Source organism: Platichthys flesus, chromosome 1 (genome assembly GCF_949316205.1).
Source record: "Platichthys flesus chromosome 1, fPlaFle2.1, whole genome shotgun sequence".
Classification (NCBI taxonomy): domain Eukaryota; kingdom Metazoa; phylum Chordata; class Actinopteri; order Pleuronectiformes; family Pleuronectidae; genus Platichthys; species Platichthys flesus.
This window is the reverse complement of record NC_084945.1, coordinates 5,770,877-5,792,380: the sequence shown is the minus strand read 5'-3', so window position 1 is coordinate 5,792,380 and position 21,504 is coordinate 5,770,877. Positions and strand designations below refer to the sequence as shown.

Below are 21,504 nucleotides of genomic sequence, written 5' to 3'. Positions count from 1 at the left end.
TAAGGAGGTTATTCATCTGTTTGTCCATTTGTTTATAAACAAGATTACAGAACAACAACTGAACGGATTTCCAGGAAAGTCCATAGAAGGATGCGGTAACAGAGAAGAACCTTTTTTACATTTAGGTGCTTACCAGGACTTTTCTTTCACACTGCAGCTTAAAGCAGTTTACAACATTTTCATAGTTTTTCTCAGGGAAACGTTCATGGACCTGGATTTAAAAATTCCGGCACATTCAGGAGACAGAAATCTACGAGTGTGTGAAACTTGGAGCAGCTTGGTTGAATTTTAGGGACTGTTGAGTCCTGGTGGACCTGTGCGCCTGTGATTCATGAATTATTCTACGACAAAGTGGTGAAAATGTCCCAAACTCCCATAAGCAGCGATGTTAAAGAAAGTTAAACAATAAAATTAACAACTAGCATAAAAAGTTCTGGTTTTAGTTCCCCTCTGGCTCATGTTGTAAAATGTGATGTGTGAGTATCTCCAGCTGCGTTTCATGAATGAAGCACAGCTGGAAAACTGCAAACAAAGTGGGAATTCATTTTTATTGATCAACTGAAATTAAAGAGCTGAAGTTCAGGCCGGAGGCAGCGGATTAATTAACCATCATACGTGTCATGCTGCCTTCATGTGGCTGCAGGGATTTACTGACCTGAAGGTTAAAGCTTTTCATATATAAAGCCGCAAAGGATTCATCGTGAGTGTGTGTGTGTGTGTTTAATGCATATTGGTTTGGGTGCGTTGGTGCAGATTGACTTTAATGGCTTGAATGGGTTCGGGTATTAAATAACCTTTGACCTTTGTGTTATTACAGCCTGTTAGCGCTTGCATTCTAATATCGATCAGCGAGCCGAGTAACTGACCAAAGGCTTCTTCATAATGTGAAGAAGTTTAGATTCCCCAGGCATCTTATTAGTGTCTTATATAAAACTGAACAAAAACAATGTGTTAGTACAAACACCTCAGGGTGTGGTTAATGAAGCTGTGTGCGGAAATGTATTTATTGGTTAATTTAACAGGGACATTGAATATAAATGAACATCAATGTGAGTTTGGAAAGAGGCCGGTTTTCATCTTTAGTCAAGTCAAACAAAAAAAAAACGCAAAAAAAAAAAAATGAACAGACAACTTTATTGAGATTATTTAATTCCTAAATGTTTAAGCATAGAGAACATTAATGAGAAAATAATGTGAGTGTATCCAGTTCAAAGTCACATCAGATGAATAAAGGTTTAATGATTAATGATTCGAACAGGGAACCTAATTGCTGTGAGGTAGATAGTGAGATGGATTGATAGTAAATTGATTGTTAGATAAATGGACAGATAGATAGATAGATAGTAGAATGGGTAGATAGATAGATAGATAGTAGGATGGATAGATGGATGGATGTTTTTGTCCTTTCGTAAATTCCTGTGCCACACAGTAATCGTCGCTCTCCAGGTAATAAGGTACCACAACTTCACACAGAGGTTCAATTATTCTGTTTCACAGGTGACAGTGCCAATTGCTTTAACTGGATGAACTGTCCTGTGGAGACCGGCTCCCTGTTCCCACTCTGTATGCACGTCCACCTGCAGATTGACAGTTCCGTCAAATATCCCACTCGCCCTCTTCAAGTAAACAAGTTGCCTTGAGCAGGTCTGAGGGGAAAGGCATCGATCGAGTCTCTGATAAACTCCTGGAGGGGGAGACTCCGGCTCCATCCCTTGTAAAAACAATGTTTCTCTTCAGCAGTACACAACAAAGCCCGATGTTATCAACCCTGTGGATCCTTTATTGTGCACCTGAGGAAGTTTCCTCTGTGGGAACATGACAAGCAGACTCATGCATTTATACACAAACTGAATTGATTGCGGTGTGAGAATCTGGAAACTGAATTTCTGAGAGTTTTATTCATGAGCATCTTGAACATCCTGTAGATTCTCAGCAGACAGTTCCGCTCCTGATGGAAACTACTTCGGGTTGAGTTCGGGTCACAGTCGCATTGAAACTCACATGTTAATAAAATGAGAGGAAACAGTGTGCATTGTTTTTCAGGTCTGCGTCCATTTTCAGCATCGTGGTTTTGTTGCATTGTTGCATTTGCCAAGGAAATGCCAAGAAAACACTACTCTTACTTTCAGTCCTGGATTCATGTGTAAGCTCAGTATGTAACTTCATAGTCTTACTAGTTCATAACTGTATTTTCCTCCATGCTCACATATATGCTTATGATTTCCACCAACAGAAATATGAATGAGCGCATGTTTCTTTTCCAAACAGAAGCTTTTTGTGAGAAACTGATACTCGGTCCCAACACATCATGTCTTTCAAGCTCTAATATTTATTTGAATAGCGACTGAATATCTTGGTGCAGCAGCTGCATGACGCACTGGAGTAATTGGCTGTCGTACTGTGTCGTCGTGCTCACTGAAAGTTTTCTTGTAAAAAGAACAAAATCCATTGTGTGAATCCCCAAGCTCTCACATAATTGCTTTCATTCTTTCTTTCTTTCTTTCTTTCTTTCTTTCTTTCTCTCTTTCTCTCTTTCTCAGACCCTATTTTTTCATTTGAAGTATTTCAGACCTTGCTTTGTTTGTGTCCGGCTTTTTTAATTCTTCCAAATCTTTATTCTGGAACACTGCTGCGGCGATTCGTGGCTCATTACAGCCTCCTATTGATTCATGGAACAGTTTGAGACATGTGCTGTGGGCATTCAATAGTTCTGGTGGAGCACAGTGTTCAGGTTATCCCCCCCGCAGCTTGAGTCACAGACATGAATCCTATTTGGTGTCGTTTTGCATATCAGTGGTAGCGAAGAATCATTTGTTAAAATACTATTAATTAACACTTTCTAAACTGAAAGTGGAAGAATCTGCTCCGTTCATCAGCCGCCGCATTGTCACATCAGAGTAACGGAGTCAGATCATGTCACAAGAGTTGAGTTTGACTGACGGTGAGGAGGATATGGTGGCAAGGACGGTAAAAACATTCTGGATGTTTGGGGGGGTCCATTGGTAACTAACAGACGTGTGTGTGTGTGTGTGTGTGTGTGTGTGTGTGTGTGTGTGTGTGTGTGTGTGTGTGTGTGTGTGTGTGTGTGTGTGTGTGTGTGTGTGTGTGTGTGTGTGTGTGTGTGTGTGTGTGTGTGTGTGTGTGTGTGTGTGTGTGTGTGTGTGTGTGTGTGTGTGTGTGTGTGTGTGTGTGTACAAACACCTTCTAACACACAACTCGACTGCCTTCAGGGAAATCGTGGGTTAAAAATCGATGTATGTGCTCTAAAGATACTGAGCAAACTCGCGTCTGTTCGGGGAAAATGTGCAGCGTCAACTGTGTCTGACATAGGGTTGCAAAATGCCGGGAATATTCAAAGTTGGAAACTTTCCATGGGAATATACGGGAATAAACTGGAAATTGTGTGGGTAATTTGTACTAACTGTATTTACCTTGTCATATACACACATAAATATAAACATTTTGTTTTGTCATATGCTGATTTGAGCCCTGAGGAAACTTTAGGCACTTGACTATATGCTTCTGCATCTTAGTGTCAACCGAGCTTAATATTCCCATGGAAAGTTTCCGGAATTTTACTGAAAATGTTCCACCCCTTTGCAACCCTAGTCTGAAATAAAATTATTTTCCGTAGCATATTTGTCGCTTCAGTATAGACTCAAGAACTTAAGCACTAACCCACGCTCACTTTGACTCACTGAAGCAAAGTTAAAAGAGACTTGATATTTAATCATTGGCAGACCTTCCCTCTCTGAAGCTCACGCAGACACATGGCGCCCACATTGGTGCTGCTCTGCCACGCAGCCAAGTTCAATCCTTATTCGTTTGTGGGTCTCTGGGGTTGTTGTTTGGGTTTCTTGGTTTCAGTCTGGTTCACAGCAGCTGAAACACAACGATCAGCTGGATTGAGATCATGTGCCTGACGTAGCCAGCTGTGATCTAGTTCTATGATAATCATAGGTCACTTTACATTATAGATCCTCATTATAGATATTGATCGATGTTTTACAGGCTGCAGTTTGTGTAAATAGTACGAACGCTCGTTGACATGATGTCATGCGGATCAGCAGCACAAACATTTGAACACCTTCTGTAAAACACTTCCACAAACCAGTGAAACCATCACAGACTGAGTGTTTATTGTAGCTCTGTTGTATTAGACAGCATTAGTGGAGCTTGTTTAACAGCATGTCAACTTAAAGGTCACACAGTCGGGTTCCTCTCTCCTCAAAACCACTGCTAAGAAAACAGCATCCGTTCATTGCTTGTAAGCTCCCCCGTCTGTCAGTTGGTCTCTCCCAACTGGAGCCCGCGAGAGGAGGAGGAGTATTTCCAAAAGAGTTTTGATCATAAAAAGACTTAACCTTGCATTGTGCCTGAAATGGACTGTGACATTGAAAAGTGAACACTTTATCCCCACAGCCATTCATAGAATTCATGAATTGATTTATGAAGAATGTCATTGCTGAATACTTAGATTTGCACTGTCGAGCACTCACCCCATTCCCAGAAAGATAAGCCTTGAAGAGAAACCCTGTTAAAGCAACACTATGCAACATTTACTGAGCATCAGCGCCCCCTGCAGCCACACATGGTGATTAATAAGTCGTTTTAATATCGATAAAAAAACTGGATATCACCCATGATCCTCAGCTCCTGCAGCTGTAACAAATCCACCAAACTCAGTCTTTTTAGCTGATCTGCAGTTCAGCTTCACTCTTCAACTCGGACCTGATTCTGACAGTTAAAGCTGCGACTGTCAACACTTCTCACAGGAGATCGAACACACTCAGCACTCGGAGCAGGAGCAGACGTTCAGGGTGAGGAAACCTTCTCCATGTTCACAGTCACTGAACCATCAAACAAATTTTCAAGCGGCTGAACGCATTGTGTGTTGCCTTAAACTTATATTTAGAATGTGCAGCCGCGTCCACCTACAGGTTTCTATTCATTCATATTCGACTGAAGCTGTATGAACTCAGTGAACCGCTCTGTATCTGAGTAACGCACAGTAGTCTCCTCTTTATGGAAGATGAGTGTTTTTCATCAGACGACTTCACATCTATTGTTTGTTTGTGTGTCTGTACATGTGGGCAAAAGTCCGATGTAAATGGGCCCAGACTTTTGGACCCCCCCGGTGAAAAGGAAAACAAACACAGTGAAACATGAAGTCTGTATCAGACAGAACCTCCTGGTTTCGCCTCAGTACAGATGAACTCCACTAATTAGGTTTTTCCAGTGTTGTTTTTTATCCCTAATTGGTTTTCCCCTGTAATATTCAATCGCTTCATTTAAAAAAATATGATATGTTACTTATCAATGTGCTCTCATGTTGTTGTTTTTTTAATGCTCTATAGAAAACAACTGCTTGAATTAATGAGCGCAAATGATATGATATTCAAGAATCTGCAATTAGTGCTGTCATTACATTTCAAGAGTCCTCGACGTGGATGAAGATCACTTTGTGAATCTATGGTCCAGCTTCAGAGGGTTGATGTTGGATGTTCTCTTTGGACAATGTGGCTCCGAACATGTGAGAACACACAGAATTTAATGATTCATCAATAACAGGCGTCGCATCCGAGGGAAATATCATTGTGTTAATAAGTTTAGAACATGAACTAATGATGTGCTAGATTACAGAGGGAGAGTGTGTCTGATATTGAATGAAAGGTCCAGGAAGAGACCATTTCCTCAAGCAAAGGTCCCGAACATCAAAATGTAAAGATTCACTGCAACGTAAATAGAAATATGACATGTATTAACAACTGACAGTCTAATAAAACACTAATGCAATAATGTTTAAACACTATTTATGTTTTCATGTTGAGCTCAAGGGATTATGAATAAATACCCTAATAAAGAAGGAACTTTATTTTAGAATAAGCATTTTACATTGAAATGTTATTGTTTTAATACAAATTCAAATTAAAAGTGTAGATTAACTTACACTTTTTCCTCTCCATCTAAAAACTGTACATGCTCTACGTTATATAATATGCAGCAGTGTAAATGCCCCAGTGCAGTGACTATAATGGGAGTAAATGGTCCTTGTGTTTTCAGGCTGAAAGGATGAGTCATCGAATAAAAAAAATAAAGACATGAGGCTTCTGCCATGCGTGTTGTTGTGCAGACACGTGTGAAATCATGCATGACTCCAACTCCCAGCGCTGCTACACATAATCCAATTTCATTTCCGCTGTACCAGTCAGGTCTGAGGATTTTTCTCACAGAGTCCAAATGGGTTTTGAGACAAATTCAAACAATTCACAGAATGTCGGCTGCAAACACAGGAACATCCAGCTCAGCGTGTCGACTACAAAGACAAGTGATGAACTAAAGGAAGAACCGGCCTTTGTAAAGTGCTGAGTGGTCACGTGTCACCTGAGCAGCTTCAGTGCACAAGGCCATCGACTGTAGAAGTATCAATGTGCTCTCCTGCATGTTTTTTTTAATGCTCTGCAGAAAACAACTGCTTGAATTAACGGCTCAAATGATATGGTATTCAAGAATATGCAATTAGTGCTGTAATTACATTTCAAGAGTCCTCTGTGTGGATGAAGATCACTTTGTGAATCTATGGTCCAGCTTCAGAGGGTTGATGGACGATGTTCTCTTTGGACTGTGGCTCCGAACATGTGAGAACGAACAGAATTCAATGATTGACCAATAACAGGCGTCACATTCAAGGGAAATATCATCGTGTTAATAGGTTTACAACATAAACTAATGATGTGCTAGATTACAGAGGGAGAGTGTGTCTGATATTCAATGAAAGGTCCAGGAAGAGACCATTTCCTCAAGCAAAGGTCCCGAACATCAAAATGTAAAGATTCACTGCAACGTAAATTTAAATATGGGATATAATGCAATAATGTTTAAACAATATTTATGTTTTCACGTTGAGCTCAAGGGATTATGAATAAATACTAAAATAAAAAAAAATATAGGAACTTTATTTTTTAATAAGCATCTTACATTGAAATGTGTTGTTTTAATACAAATTCAAAATAAAAATGTAGATTCACTTTCACTTTTCTCTTGATTTTCACTTGAACACTTTCCTTCTGTTCCTCTTTGTCTCGGCCCCACTTTTCCTGCTGAGTGAGGGAAGTCGGCTTGTTTGCTGCTTTTGACAATCCCCACTATCTGGGCACATATGAGTCACACTGGTATTGAACCGCCCGTCAGAAGAATGAACAGCGTCGGCCCAGTCTCGATTGAAAGCTTTCTTTGTCTACTTCTCTCTTGGGAAACATGTGAAATTACTTTTCTTACTTTACTCTGACTCACTTCTCTCGTCTCGTGTTTATGTCACTCACCGACTTTCAGAATAGCTGAGGATCAAGTCGGATGATTTACAACAGACGCAGTTGGCCTGTGAGTTTCTTTGGTCGCTAAACCAACACTGAAAAGGCTCAAATGGAGACAGTCATAAGTTTTATGTTTGGGTCTGAATAGGACGACATCTAGACCGTGTTCCACCTGTTAGTGACCTCTGGACTAAAGGTTCTGTTGCTGTCCTGAACCATTATACTGTCTGGGGCTGTTGCTTAAAAACAAACCTTGTATTCTGCATGTGTGCTCACAAACCTGAATATTTCCATCAGACCTTATCCCTGGACGAGGTGGGATGGCTCACTCCTTTCGTGGGTCAGGTTAGAGAAACAGTCCTGTCGGAAGCGGCTTTAATAAACACTGCAGACGGTGAGAATGGTGCAACGTGGACATTTCCAGAGATCCAGAGCGCACGCAAACAAACAGAGTTCAAGAATGTTGTTTAGAGAGCGGATGGACTCATAGTTGAAGGTCGTAGACAACTCTAAAATATGTTATATGCAGCAGTGTAAATGCCCAGTGCAGTGATTACAATGGGAGTTAATGGTCCTTGTGTTTTCAGGCTGAAAGGATGAGTCTTCTGAAGTAAAAAAATACATACATGAGGCTTCTGACACACGTGTTGTTGTGCAGACACATGTGAAATCATGCATGACTCCAACTCCCAGCGCTGCTACACATAATCCAGGTCTGAGGATTTGTTTCACAGAGTCCTGATTGGTTTGAGACAAATTCAAACAATTCACAGAATGTCGGCTGCAAACACAGGAACATTCAGCTCAGTGTGTCGACTACAAAGACAAGAGATGAACTAAAGGAAGAACCGGCCTTTGTAAAGTGCTGAGTGGTCAAGTGTCACCAGAGCAGCTTCAGTGCACCAGGCCATCGACTGTAGAAGTATCTGAAAGTCAATCGGAGGGATGAACGCCATTTCTTTTTCTAAAGGTATTTTAATGGAAATGTGTGGATCCTTTGTATTTGTGCTGAAACACTGATCGTTCTCAGAGAGAGAATGTTTCCCGGCGCCTCAGTGTCCAAGGACGTCCGCCCTGAGGGACACCAGACGAGTCTCAAGGTGAAGACAACGTGTACGTGAGCAGCAGATCAGCTAACTTTCTCAAGAAGAAAACACATTTCTGTTTGAATGTGTTGTGAGAACGTCTGCAGGAGCAGAAACAAACCTTCATAGAAACCAGTGTTGCCTTTGCTCAATGTCACCAGCACAAAATTCCTCCTTTGTGTTTTCAGGGTTGTCCGTCTTCTAATCTGTTCCCTTCCTGTCAACACGATATCTCATGCGCGCCTTGAGGGAGTTTCTTCAAATTTGGCACAAACGTTCAGTTGCACTGGAGGAGGAACTGATTTGATTTAGGTGATCAAAGGTCAAAGGGCAAGGGGGGCCCCCTCCTCTCTGAGGTTCAGTGGCGCCCTGAGGGAGAGAAAGCTGAGCTGAGGGTTATGAAGTAGTTGAGATTTAAATTTAGGGCGAGGATGGACGTCTCTACTAGAGTTTGGTTTTGGTACTGTGCCAGTGTGGTTTAGGCCTCAGTTGATTTACGTGACATCTGATCTTTACGCTGTCTCTGAATGTCGACTGCAAACAAACGACTGTTGATTCTGCAGCGCTGGAACTGAACTGAGCAACTAACTGTTCTCTTGAGGACAAAATACACGTTTTTTGTTTTTTACAAATGGCTCTGAAGAAGAAAATGTTCAGGAACTATTAAAGAATATTGTATGAAGTGCTTTTTTTTATTTTTGCAAAGGGTAAAATAGAGACTGATCCCCTGTTACTTCATGACACCAGAGTTATTATCTGTTTGTTTATTAGTCAGAGGGACTTTCAAAAACTACCCGACCGTTTTCTATGAATTTGTGTGGATGGGAGGAGCAGTTCTGGATAAGGGGGTAGATCCAGGAATTTGATTGAACGTTTATCCAACATTTTCATTGATTCCTCTAGAGAAAAGTTTCTGGATCTTGATGAAAGAACTCCCAGACATTTGGGAGACTGATATTTACGAGGGTTAATGTGGTGCAGATCAAATTAAAATATGTGGATCTAGTTAGTTTAACTGTGGTTTTATAATTGGGCTGTCAGGCCTTGGTGGAGGTATGTGCCAAAAAAGAACCTTTAATGATTCATTTATTTTATTAATTTATATATTTAATTAACTGATTGACTAACCAGAACTGCTCTTAAGAGATGTGTCCCTCCAGGATAAAATGTTATTATTGAGCCTTTTCTTTTAAATCTTTTAAATAGCTCAATATTTCAACAACTTCCTCTGCGATGACCTGAATCACACGAGTGGATGAAATATTCAGATTCTGACTTGCCGCCTCTCCTCCCTTCAGACAGGACTGTTCAAGTTGTCCGATGAGGAGTTCTTCATTCAGCCTCTGGAGGAGTCGAGCGAGGAGGCGGCGGCGACACAGGCCCACGCCATCTACAAACGCCACGCCCCCCCTCCCTCCCGGAGTCCACTCGTACAGACGATCTCAGGGAATGAAGCGCTCAACGGAACCTGCGGACTCAAAAGTAAGTCACTCACCTCTGCAGCTCATGACTCATAATACCCGAGCCTTGAATTAATAAGGGGGAAGATGATTAAGACTGATTAAAATGTCTTGTCACTCTCCAGCTAATGTGCAGATGTGAGAAGAATAAAAACATTGGGATTTTCTAACTCATAAATATGACACTTAAAATTCTGAGATGGCTTAATTGACCATAAAACAAAAATGATCATGCTGGAGAAAAAAAGGAGGAGATGTGCTTCTATATCGGCAGTGTAACTTTTGGAACTGGCACAGCTTCTACCTCATGAGTCAGTCTTGATAGCTGGAGGGATGAATGGATAGATAGATAAATAGATAGATAGATATATAGGGCCCTTGCAGAGGGGCCTTGATCCTGTATTAAAAGGTAAAGACTATATGTGGAAAGTTTAAAACCCTCCCTGGTTTGTCCTCTGTAACGACCCAATGTGCCGCAGTGAGGTTTAAATATCTATCTCTTTCTGCCGTCTCCAGATTCCCATCACAGTGTTGAAGAGCTGGAGCGGCAGCGGGAGCGCTGGGAGCGCCGGCAGCAGAGGAAAAGGAGAATCCGTCATCGCTCAGTCAGCAAAGAGAAGTGGGTGGAAACGCTGGTGGTGGCTGACCCCAAAATGGTGGAGTATCATGGGAGCAAAGCTGTGGAAAGTTACGTCCTCGCCATCATGAACATTGTAAGTGTGTCTAGTTATATATATTTGTGTGTACGTGTGTGTGTCTTCACGCCGAACAGGAATTTCCAGCCGAGATAAGTCAACTTTTCCCCTGTAGCTTCGTTACTGAATTCATCTTCTCATCCATGAAGTTTTTAAAGTTTTCCATCTCTCAAAAAACTTCAAACAGAGCAAATGAGGAAGACATCTTGTCCATCCTGTGTCCAGTTACAGTGCCTCTGAACATCTGCCCAGATGTTTGGATGATAACCACAGATGCTGTTTATGTTATTGTGAACAGATCCTGGATCAGTTTTTCCTTCCCCGAGTTACCAGAACCAGGATTAAACCTCACCTTCTCATCTTTTCTTTTCACCCATGACTCTCAAACCTTTCTGGAATAATGTTATCACTAGCTCCTCACCAGGGGTCAAGGAGACGGAGACCTTGTCTGTTGTTGATTAACACATGAATGAGTTTTTCACAAAACACACTTGTGTGTGCTACTGGAGGACAGAGTATCAGGAAGAGGAGGATTAACTGACTCAACAGACAATAATACACAGAGGAAGCAGCCGTGAATTCCCACATCCTATCCAGCTTCTTTTTTTGGATTCCTTTACACTCCAGCTTTGAACTTCTCAAACAATTCAGCTTTGTGAAAACGGCATGAAGGGAAACGGCCTCTCACACGTGTCCCAACAATAAGTAATGGCATCATCTTCCTCAGCCACCAGCTGCTCCATTGTTCTGTCACGGGCGCTGTTTCAACACAACTTACAAAAGCTTCATATATTATTTATATATATTCTGTTTCTCTTGAAGCAGACATGTGTGTGTGATTTGCACACATGCACCAGCCAGTAGACTCGATCTCTGCAGAGAGAAACCGTTTCCCCAAAATAACTCCTGACTTCCTTTCACATGACGATATAACGGTAGATGATTGAGTTTCCTCTGCGATATTTATTATTATCACTGTGTGTTCATAAACAAGCCGAAATAATAGATGAAAGGAAAATTTCACCTATAGTCTTGGGTAGAATTGCACAGTGAGTGCAGCTCAAGTGGGAACATGTGAAACTAGCACTAGGTACAATATATACCTTCAACCAAGGTCACACAATCATACATGTCGGTGCAGAAGCATTAAGAAAAAAGCAACAACTCCTCCAAACAGCAAGAAAATGTCTGATTTCTTCCGTTGAGATCCGGAAACTATTTCTTGTGAAATTCATGAAAACCTTCATTAATGTAACGAAAGCATAAAAGTATGAATCCTGGTGGATGGAAGAACTTTGCACATTGTTCTGAAAAGGAATAAATCAATCAAGCTTTAAAGAGCCGCAGCTCCGTCTCATTCACAAGATTAAAAAAATAAGAGAAAAGTGGAAAAAGAGTCTCAGGGCAAATTTATTATTACTGATAATATTTGTTTTTAATTGCTGCAAAGTTGATTCACTGACAAACTGCACCGATAACCAGGGGAGCTTGATGAGAGATGACGGCTTCAAACTGAGTTTTCGATGAATTCGATTACAACTCATACAGAAGGTTTCAGATCTGATGAAATAAAGATCTGAGTGTTGATGTAAAAGTTAATTTTATTTGATACTTCGGTTATGAACAGTTTTTTAGTGGAGTTGCATTCAGTTTGTACACAGACGGACAGGCGCTCGTGATACTGTTGTTCTTGAAAGTGGGTGAGCACTACAGTCGTCCTTCTTCCTGCATCTTTATATTTGTAATACTCAGACACATTGTGATTCATCCATGGCATCACCTCTGCAGATTTGTGCTCCAGCTCTAACCGTGTCTATAATAACTCCAGCTTCGCTTTCTGCGAGTGTGTGAACGACACTAAACAGATCACAGGCTCAGGGCTGCCAGTCCTAATAAAACTGTTCTGCTAATAAATACAAACCCACTCTCTGAAATCAAATGTTTGTATATATCAATCAATCAGTCAGACTTCATTTGCACGGCTCAAAGGTCTTTACAGAATAAACACGTACACAGCAAAACAGTTTTAACAGGGACGGAGCTAATGCAAACGTGATTCTCATCAATTTGTAAACAACGAGAAAGCAGGTAAACAACAAAAGATCAAATGACTAAGATAAAAATAACAAAATTCCCCAATAGGCTTAAATAAAGCTGTTTAGATATAAATGAAAAAGTAAATAATTCCTGATGCACACCAGAGGATTTTTAACTGACTTTTTAAAAAGATGCAGGTCTCGCTTTCTCTCTCTCTCTCTCTCTCTCTCTCTCTCTCTCTCTCTCTCAGCATCTGTTGAACATGTTGCTCGTGTCTCACATCCGTCTCATCAGCGCGAGTTCCTTTCTCCGTCGACCTTTGTTTCACGCCTCTCACTTCTCATCTGTCAGCGCGTTGAACCTTTTTCCTTCTCTCCACTTATCAGCTGCCTCCTGCCCTTACACAAGCTGTTCTCTCAATCTGTTCTCCATACGCCTCTGTCGCTCCAGAAATCAAGTCACTGCCGAAGCTGAAAAGAGTCTTTATTAAGATGCACTTTTTAATGCTCTGGTTCCTCATTCAGGTTTTGATGTTTGGGAGTTGTTGAAAGGTTAACTTCATAAAACGTTTTGACATTTGGGTGGCATACTACAAAAAGAAAAAAGGTTGAGAGGTCTCCGCCTTTCAATACACGTCTAAAAGCTTTGATGTTGAGCGATTCCACAATTTGACAGCTCTGAGGTTGTTTACTGTTCACGTCCCTGAGAAAAGAAATTCAATCAACAACCTCGAGTCATCTCGAAAGTTGCATAAATGGAATCAAATATTCACTCGCTGTTTGGTTTTGAGTGAACTTTGAAATGTTCTGTTTAACCGATCCATTGGCTTTGAAATGGAAATCCAGCGATGACCGGTCAAACGAGCGAGTAATGCCTCTGTTATATAATATTTTCTTTTCAGAGCGATTTCTCTTTTTAAATTAAAAAAAGTAATTTAAAATTAATGAATTTTTCATTTAATTTTTAAACTTATTCATACATATTTGATGTATTCTACATCTTCTAGCTCAGATAACTTGTGGCAGCTGCCTGCTTGCCTTGATTTCTCGTACCATAGAGAGAGGCCTATAATATGAAACACATTATATAACAATTATCTATACATCGTATTAATCCTATCAGTCAAATCATTTTTGATGTACCCAGTGTCATGATCAGCAGGATCTGTGTAAAATGTCTAACCCCATGTTCTCTCCTTCCAGGTGGCGGGTCTGTTCAGAGATGCCAGTATCGGAAACGCAGTCAACATTGCGGTTGTTCGCCTCATTCTTCTGGAGCAGGACGAGGTATAAACATATTTGTGCATGTTTATTAAACTGTGGTTGATTCATATTTTGAAAGGATACAGAACAGAGTGTGTTTGTGTGTAGTGTGTAATAACAATTGGACGACACAAACCAACAAAATATATCACATTCAAATCACTAGATCTGGATTTTTATTTGGATATGCACCAAATTACAAATAAAATGTATTATTATTATTATTAAATTGCACACACACTATAATTTTATTCCTGATAAATGAACCCATATTTTGAAAAAACCTCGCTCCGTTAACGAAGGTAGTAAAAATGATATAATCCTGATCCAGATATGCACCATCATGTAATTTTCATCAAAACCAAGTTTCATATTTACTCGTCCAATCTTCCTGCTGATGAACACAAAACCTCCTCAGCTGATTCAGTTATTCATCTGAGTTAAATAAAACACAAGCCTCACCCTAAACTCTCCTGACAAACAAAAATAACACTTGGTTGCTTCCACATATTAAATAAAGCCACAAATCAGCATAAAAGTAAAGATAGAAACTGAAAAAGCTCAAGGAATATAAAGTCCGTCAGAAGCAATTTACTGCAGAACACAACACAGTTCTTAATGTTGCCATTAGCTGAGCTCCATCTGATCCACTCAAGGGTTGAAAGCAGCGACGATGCAATTAAAGTGAAAAAGTTATTTCCGTAGCATTTCCTAACATATAGACATGATATTTAATCTCCAGCTGCCAGATCTGTTCACTCAGATGCAAGTTAGCTGCGATTTCCTTTTCTTTTTTTTTGGAACTTCTTTTTATTTCCTTTTATCAAATACAGTCATACAGTACATCACATCATTTTTAACATGAAATGATGTGCCATGGGTACAAGTCTAAGCCTAGTGGGGTTAACTGTCCATGGATGTCTTAGGCCCAAGCCATCAGGATCCAGGCATATCAGAATTGAGTTACACATTAACATTGTCCACAAACACAGTACATAACTCATGACATTACATTAAGACAGAATCCCGAAAGAGAAAGAGGGTGGCCTCATCATATCAAATGGAAGTGTAGAGCAAGGGGGGACCAGTTGTTTTTGAATACCTCTGTTTTCAGTTGGAAAAGAGCAGTCAAGGGTTCCATCCTGTAAATATCTTGAATTCTATCCCTCCATTGTTATTGTGGGGGGGCTGTGGCTTCAGCCAGGAGGCTGTTATTACTTTATTTGCTATTTGAAAAAGGGCTCTCAGAAGTTTTGTTTGGCTATTTTCTTCAAGGTTATCAGGCAATATCCCTAAAATAAAGTGTGATGGTTTTTAACGGTATGTCTATAAATAAGTATTCTGATATTTTTGGACAGTCACAAAATATGTGTGTGTGGTCTCCCACCTTGCCACAACCCCTCCAACATTGTGCTGAGGTATTGCTCCATTTAGATGTTACAAGTGGACTTCTGAAGTATCTCATTTTAATCTTCCATCCAAATTCCCTCCAGTTAGGACTACTGGTTACTCTGTGTCCCTGCTTGGGGATTTCCTTTTCTGACATGTGACCTGTATGTGTTCCATCCTCCATGTCACGGCCGTGGACACCAGGACGAGTTAAAGATCACGCACCACGCCGACAACAGCCTGAGCAGCTTCTGTAAGTGGCAGAAGAAACTGAACATGAAAGAGGAGCACCCGCTGCACCACGACGTGGCCGTTCTGATCACCAGGTAAAAAACACACTCACTTTACCAAACCCTCTTCAACTCGGTTGTTTCTGTTCACGCGGCTGCAGAGAGAATCAGAGATGCATGTGCAATAGATGAACTACAGGTGCATGAATGAATTTAATCAAGTCCAATTAATCTTCCAAGGAGATTAGTCACAGAAGACCCAGTGTGACTCATTCATACGGTTTCGAGCCGTTCATTTTTACAGTTCATATGAGTCAAGCGTTTACATTTCTAGTATCAAAGGAAGCATACAAATCAAAAGGACCCGTAGCTTTATATTCTGACAGAGCACGACGGCAGAGTTCCACCTCTAACCTGCACACAAAGACTGAGGAAAAGATTTTTAGTGAAAGAATAATTATATCTATAAAGTTTTTATGATTTCACCCCGTGACAGTTTGATTGTACTTGATTCAAGATTCCACAAAAACAACTAAATGGCTTTCCACTGAACCTGGAGTTCCCCCCCCCCCCCCCCCCCCCATTTTTTACATTTTAGTTTTTTGAATAATTTCACAGTTTCCCAAGGCAATAATTCATAAATCATGATGAAAAATAAAATCAAGTGTATTTATGTAACTTATTTCGAAGAGTGTGGAGCTGGATGGAATTGAAGGTGGACTGTCGGGTCTCGGTGGATGTGTGAACTCTACTGAACACCTTTCTAGTTCCAACTGCTTTAGTTTGTGCAGGAGATATATATATTTATTCCTTATAGCTTAAAAATACTCTATATATACATTATATGCGTCATGTATCCCACAGGGCCCGCTCTGTTCTGGATCCCTCTGAGATATTCTTTTGGCTTTGAAATGATTGCTCTCTCTTTCATGGCTAGCCAGTAGAAACCTTTCACGGATCATCACAGGGCTCCAGCTCCATATGTCCGTTTTTTTTCCGAGTATATCCGCGAATTCTAAGGAAACATCAAGGGAACCTCTTAATAACAACTTCATTCTGCAACACCGATTTAATGGATGAAACATCACAGAGGTGGTAATGTTATTGCCTGTGATGGTTTTTGTTTGTTAGCTGGCAGAATAATACAAAAAACACTCCTGGATAATTTCCAGCGGGGCTGGGCATGACCCCAGCAAGATCTCATTAAATGCTGGTGAGGATTCAGAGTAGGTGGCAGATGCAGGAATTCATTATCTCTCTCTCTCTCTCTGTCTCTCTCTCTCTCTCTCTCTCTCTCTCTCTCTCTCTCACGCTGACAAACAGAAAGACCGGCTTCATGTTGTGAGTGAAGGAATCTCTACGTTTACTGCTAAACAAAGACTTTACACTTGAACCTAATGGATCAGACACATACACGTGGCTCTGAGAGAAGATGTAGCCCCTTGAGATTTGGGCCGAATTCTGTTTTCTTCACCTCGATTTCAAATCACTGAACTTTATACCTTCAAAAGAAGCATAAATGAAGGTCACCCATATTTTAACCGTTCTCAGGGCACCCAGTCGCCTTTCTCGAGAGTGTCTCTGACGGGACAGATACACGTCTTATTTTAACCAATCCAGCTGTTCAATGCAGAACATGTCAATACTCACGCTGTGGTCATGACCTGTGTGATTGCAACTCAATACTTTTCCTGAACATTTCAAATCAAGACCCAGATGGAGGAGGGAAGCTGCTCCTGCTTCACCTTCTGTGCAAACATGATGTCAGAGCCTAATTTACGCATGTAGTAACAGGCATTAAAAATGGAAGTTACTGCGAGGGTAAAAATACACATCGAGTCAAGTTAACATGCTCAAAGCACGAGTGGAAAGGGAGCCGCTGCGTGTGCTATGCTGTCAGCTTGTTTAAAATAGATGTTTCTGTTCCTCCAGCTGTGTGTCGAGGGAAGAGTATCGGGGTCGGGCAGAGATGGAGAAAATGAAAAGGAGGAAAAGTTTTTTTTTTTCTTTTGCATTTCAAGAATAAAGTTGAAATGTAGAAAAATAAAGTCAAACCACATCTGAGAAGATTTTTGTGCGTTCTGAGAATAAAGTTGAAATGTGTGGGCTGCCGATGTTCCATGTTTCCCAGCTATTCTGGTTTCTACCTCTGATCAGGTGCAGTTTTCAGCCCAGTATTAGCAGCTACTGCTGATCACCACACTGTGTTCATGTGCCAAACAAGACATATTCTCCTTGTAACTCAAACTGATTTCATCTGCACAAGGAATTTTGTAGAGGCAAACATTTTTACCCACTTTGGTAGTGACCTCCATCACAAATGTGTTTTTCTTCTGCGTTAGTTTAGTTTTTTTATGGCAGTATTCTGGAAAAATAGATCTGGATTCAAAGTTCATTGGTTTGTTAAAAGCTAAGTGTTTGGTTTCTTTTTGTTTTGATATATTCCATTCATCCGTCTTTTGGACTCACTCCCGATCCTCCTCTATCTTCGTCCTCCTCGTCCTCCCTGACGCACACTTCATCTGTCACTTAGAGGCACTTCATTGCCTCAGTTGCTCCTTTTCATGTCTTTCTCTAACTAAATGAAGGATGTGCATTTACACATAGAAGCACATCTATGTGTTTTTCACAAAAATGTAATTCAATGATAAGTTGGTCGTCTCATTGAATAAAAGCAACCTTCATGTTGTTATTACAGTGGTAAACTAGTAGGTTTTACATAATGGACTTGTTTTAGGTTAATGATAACTTTGCCAGACGTGCTGTGTGGACTGTGTTTTTAGATTTTTAAAAACTTTTTTCCAAAGTTTTAACAGTACATGTGGCAGCAGGGATTTGACACATGACTCTGCCCAGCCTCTCATAGCGTCTACAAGAGAGACTACAGATCCTTTTATATTAGTCCTGTTGTGAGGTGGTGCCTCAGACTGGTTCCTGCACATTAAAGGACGAGGTTGCTGGTTCATGGTTTGTTCCTCCTCACCCCCGATGACTCAGAGCCCCTCACCAGCCTCGTGCTTTTGGAGATTTTGACTCAGTCGTCAAACCGTAAAGTTTTGGGCCTCGTCAAAGTCGCTCCACTCGTTTCCCACTTCGCTCCATCCGACACTTTGACAGATAGAACCAACTGTTCCCTCACCATCAATATATCTCACATCTGTGCTGCTGTTAATTAATATTAATGGATTCATCTGTTTGTCGGTGCTTTCATTTATTTATATAACAGGAAATAATTAGATTCCCTACAAACAAATGGGGACTTTATTTGTAGCTGCCCTCCTTCTCCTCCTTTCTTTTCTTAATAATCTTTTATGTTTAGTCCTTTCATGTCGTTGTGTTTCAGTCTGACCAACTCTCCACCTTCACTTTTCAAAGGAAGGATATCTGCGCTTCCGTCAACAAGCCCTGTGAGACTCTGGGTCTGTCCCACGTGGCCGGGATGTGTCAGCCGCATCGCAGCTGCAGCATCAGCGAGGACACGGGCCTCCCGCTCGCCTTCACTGTCTCGCACGAGCTCGGACACAAGTAAGGTTAACCACACATCCCAACACAAACACACATCATCGTGATGCAGGTACAAATAATCAGCAGAGAAAACTAGATGATAACAACTCACATTTAAAGGTACAGTGTGTAAGATTTAGGTGAAAATGTAATCTAAAATAATCCTTGTAGTTTTTTTCACGAGTGTCTTTTAATCTAAATTGTACAAATTTTTGTTTTTTTTACCCTAGAATGGTTCCTTAATATTTAAATACTTTATAATTAAATACTTTATATTTATCAGGAGCGGATCCTCTCTAGGGAGGCAGCCATTTTTTTTTACAGTAGCTCCAACTAGACAAACTAAACACCTTTTAGAGTTTTTATAACAACTGAAGCTGCCACAGGTTCTCTATCATGTTTGGAAGGGGAGGGTGAGGTAAGGGGTGTTCAGCTGCAACATGCAACTCACCACTAGGTGTCACTAAACTCTACACACTGAACCTTTAAATGAACTAATGCAACTGGTTGCTAAATCCTGCACATTGGTCCTTCACGCTTATTTCACTAGTGTTTAATCTTATGCCTCATGGCTACTTACATGATGTCATACAAAGAGGCTGCAGCTAAAGCTACTTGTCCAAGAAACAAGTCTTCATCTTCGTCAGTTGATGATTAATGAAGCCGACATGGAAATAAATGTAACGTTGTTCTTGTGTTGCACCGAGAGCCATTTATCCTGAGTGAAAACAAATTTGATGATGAAAAATGGGAAATCACGGTGTTCTTTCATTCTGTCATAACTTTGTTTGGCCTCAACTTTTACAAGCAGTAGATTTAACTTCCATTGTTCATCTTCTCAGACAGAACGTTTGACTCTAATCGCTACAGAGAAGCTCTTAGGATGAGGGATTGAGTTCTTGGCAAACACACTGCTTAGGTTGCTAGAATTAAAATGATCCCAATCCAATTAAAAGAAAAAGAAAAAAAGGACAGAGCCGCTACTCATTCAGTGAAGAAATCCAACTTCATTATAAATGTTAAAGAATCCCTATTATTGGTGGAGGATGAAATACCTCTTATCCTTTGTTATGCAAGGTTAATACTTCAGGGAGTTCACAGACACAACTGCAGTGATCTGGAACTAAAGCGCTCAGGGACACTGTTTATCTGCCCTATCTCCGGCTCTGCAGTGCGTCCACGAGGCCAGAGGTCTGGGCTTAATCTATGATTCTGGTCCATCACCAAATAATGCAGTCAAATCAGGAGCATTGCTGTGATCATCCCTCTTATTTCAAAATGCACAAACCCTCATTCTTTTGTCTCTTGTCTTCAAGAACACGGCTATTCATGTTTTTCAAATCAATCAAGAGCCTTCAACAAAACTCAGCAGCTAGGGTTCTTACGAGATCTCGGAAATATGAATCGCTCTGTCCCCGTTACACTGAATCGTGTTTTCCTAAGAATCCCCTTAGTGTCCTCATTTTTTGAAAATTGCTTTCAATTAGATGTTAAATCCTCCTCTTTTTTTGAGAATTACTATATAAATAAAGTTTGTTTTGTTATTATATTCATGCCAATGAGCGATAATATAACAAGGAGGAGATACACACAGTTTTATCTGCAAGCTTCATGCTCAGTGCTTGAGAGGGCGATTGTGCCGCATTACAGTTGCTTAGCAATGATTGAAAGTTGTCTCGCCAACTCAGGTGGGTTGACATGTGAGCTACTGCTTCATGCTGCACTTTATCAGTATGGGAAAGTTGATGGGTTAAATTCAGGTCTCTCATATTCGCGTTGAATCAAATGTTCCCACAGGATCAGTTATTTTCTCTCTCTCTCTCCATTGTAAAGTAATCACCTTACAGTGAAGTGTCATTCCAGATAAGTCTATACCTCCTGTAACCTGCGTCATCTTCTCTTGTCCGTGGGTGTTTGAATTCACAGCAGATAATGAGGAGTGTGATGGTCCCAGAACATCTTCTGCTGCTATCAAAAGTTTCACGTTTAAACTTTTCTCTCTATCAGTTTGTTTGATTAGAACCTTGAACTGTTTTCTTGCTTGTCCATCACATTAAAGTTCTGTCTCTCTGAAAGCATTGAAGTAGTTTATCTGAACAACACTTTAAAATGTCTGAAGGTCTCCTGGTTATAAATGAGCCGTCTCATTAATACTGTTATCCCAGTAATTTCAAGCCTCTTCTGAGAAACACATCACTCAAACTGAAGCTGATCTGGTTCAGACCGGCCCTCACAAATGATATTGTAAATTACCTTTAAATATGAAAATATAATTAATTATATGACTATGGTTAAAGTTGTTTGGCCTATTGGATTTAAAAGCACATGATGTTTCCTGGTAAAGATCCAGTTCCTCGTGTGTTGAACCAAACCAATAAAAACAAACTAATGGTCCATAGTAACCATTAAGCTGCGGACATAGCGATGCTCTGATAGACTAATACTGGAGCTATTTATAATGTTTATATAACAGACGATCGGAGGAGATGGGGGGGGGGGGGGGGGGTCCATTTGACTGAAAACACCATG

General features: G+C 40.5%; 1 protein-coding gene across 1 annotated transcript in view; it reads left to right on the top strand.

Moving 5' to 3' along the window:
• Positions 1-21,504, top strand: part of LOC133965937 (A disintegrin and metalloproteinase with thrombospondin motifs 7) — a 69,032-nt gene that overhangs the window by 5,746 nt on the left and 41,782 nt on the right. Inside the window, exons 3-7 of the mRNA XM_062400588.1 lie at positions 9,697-9,880; positions 10,375-10,571; positions 13,793-13,876; positions 15,446-15,567; positions 18,847-18,996. Coding sequence (XP_062256572.1) covers positions 9,697-9,880; positions 10,375-10,571; positions 13,793-13,876; positions 15,446-15,567; positions 18,847-18,996 — 737 coding nt within the window. The remainder of the gene's footprint in view (positions 1-9,696; positions 9,881-10,374; positions 10,572-13,792; positions 13,877-15,445; positions 15,568-18,846; positions 18,997-21,504) is intronic.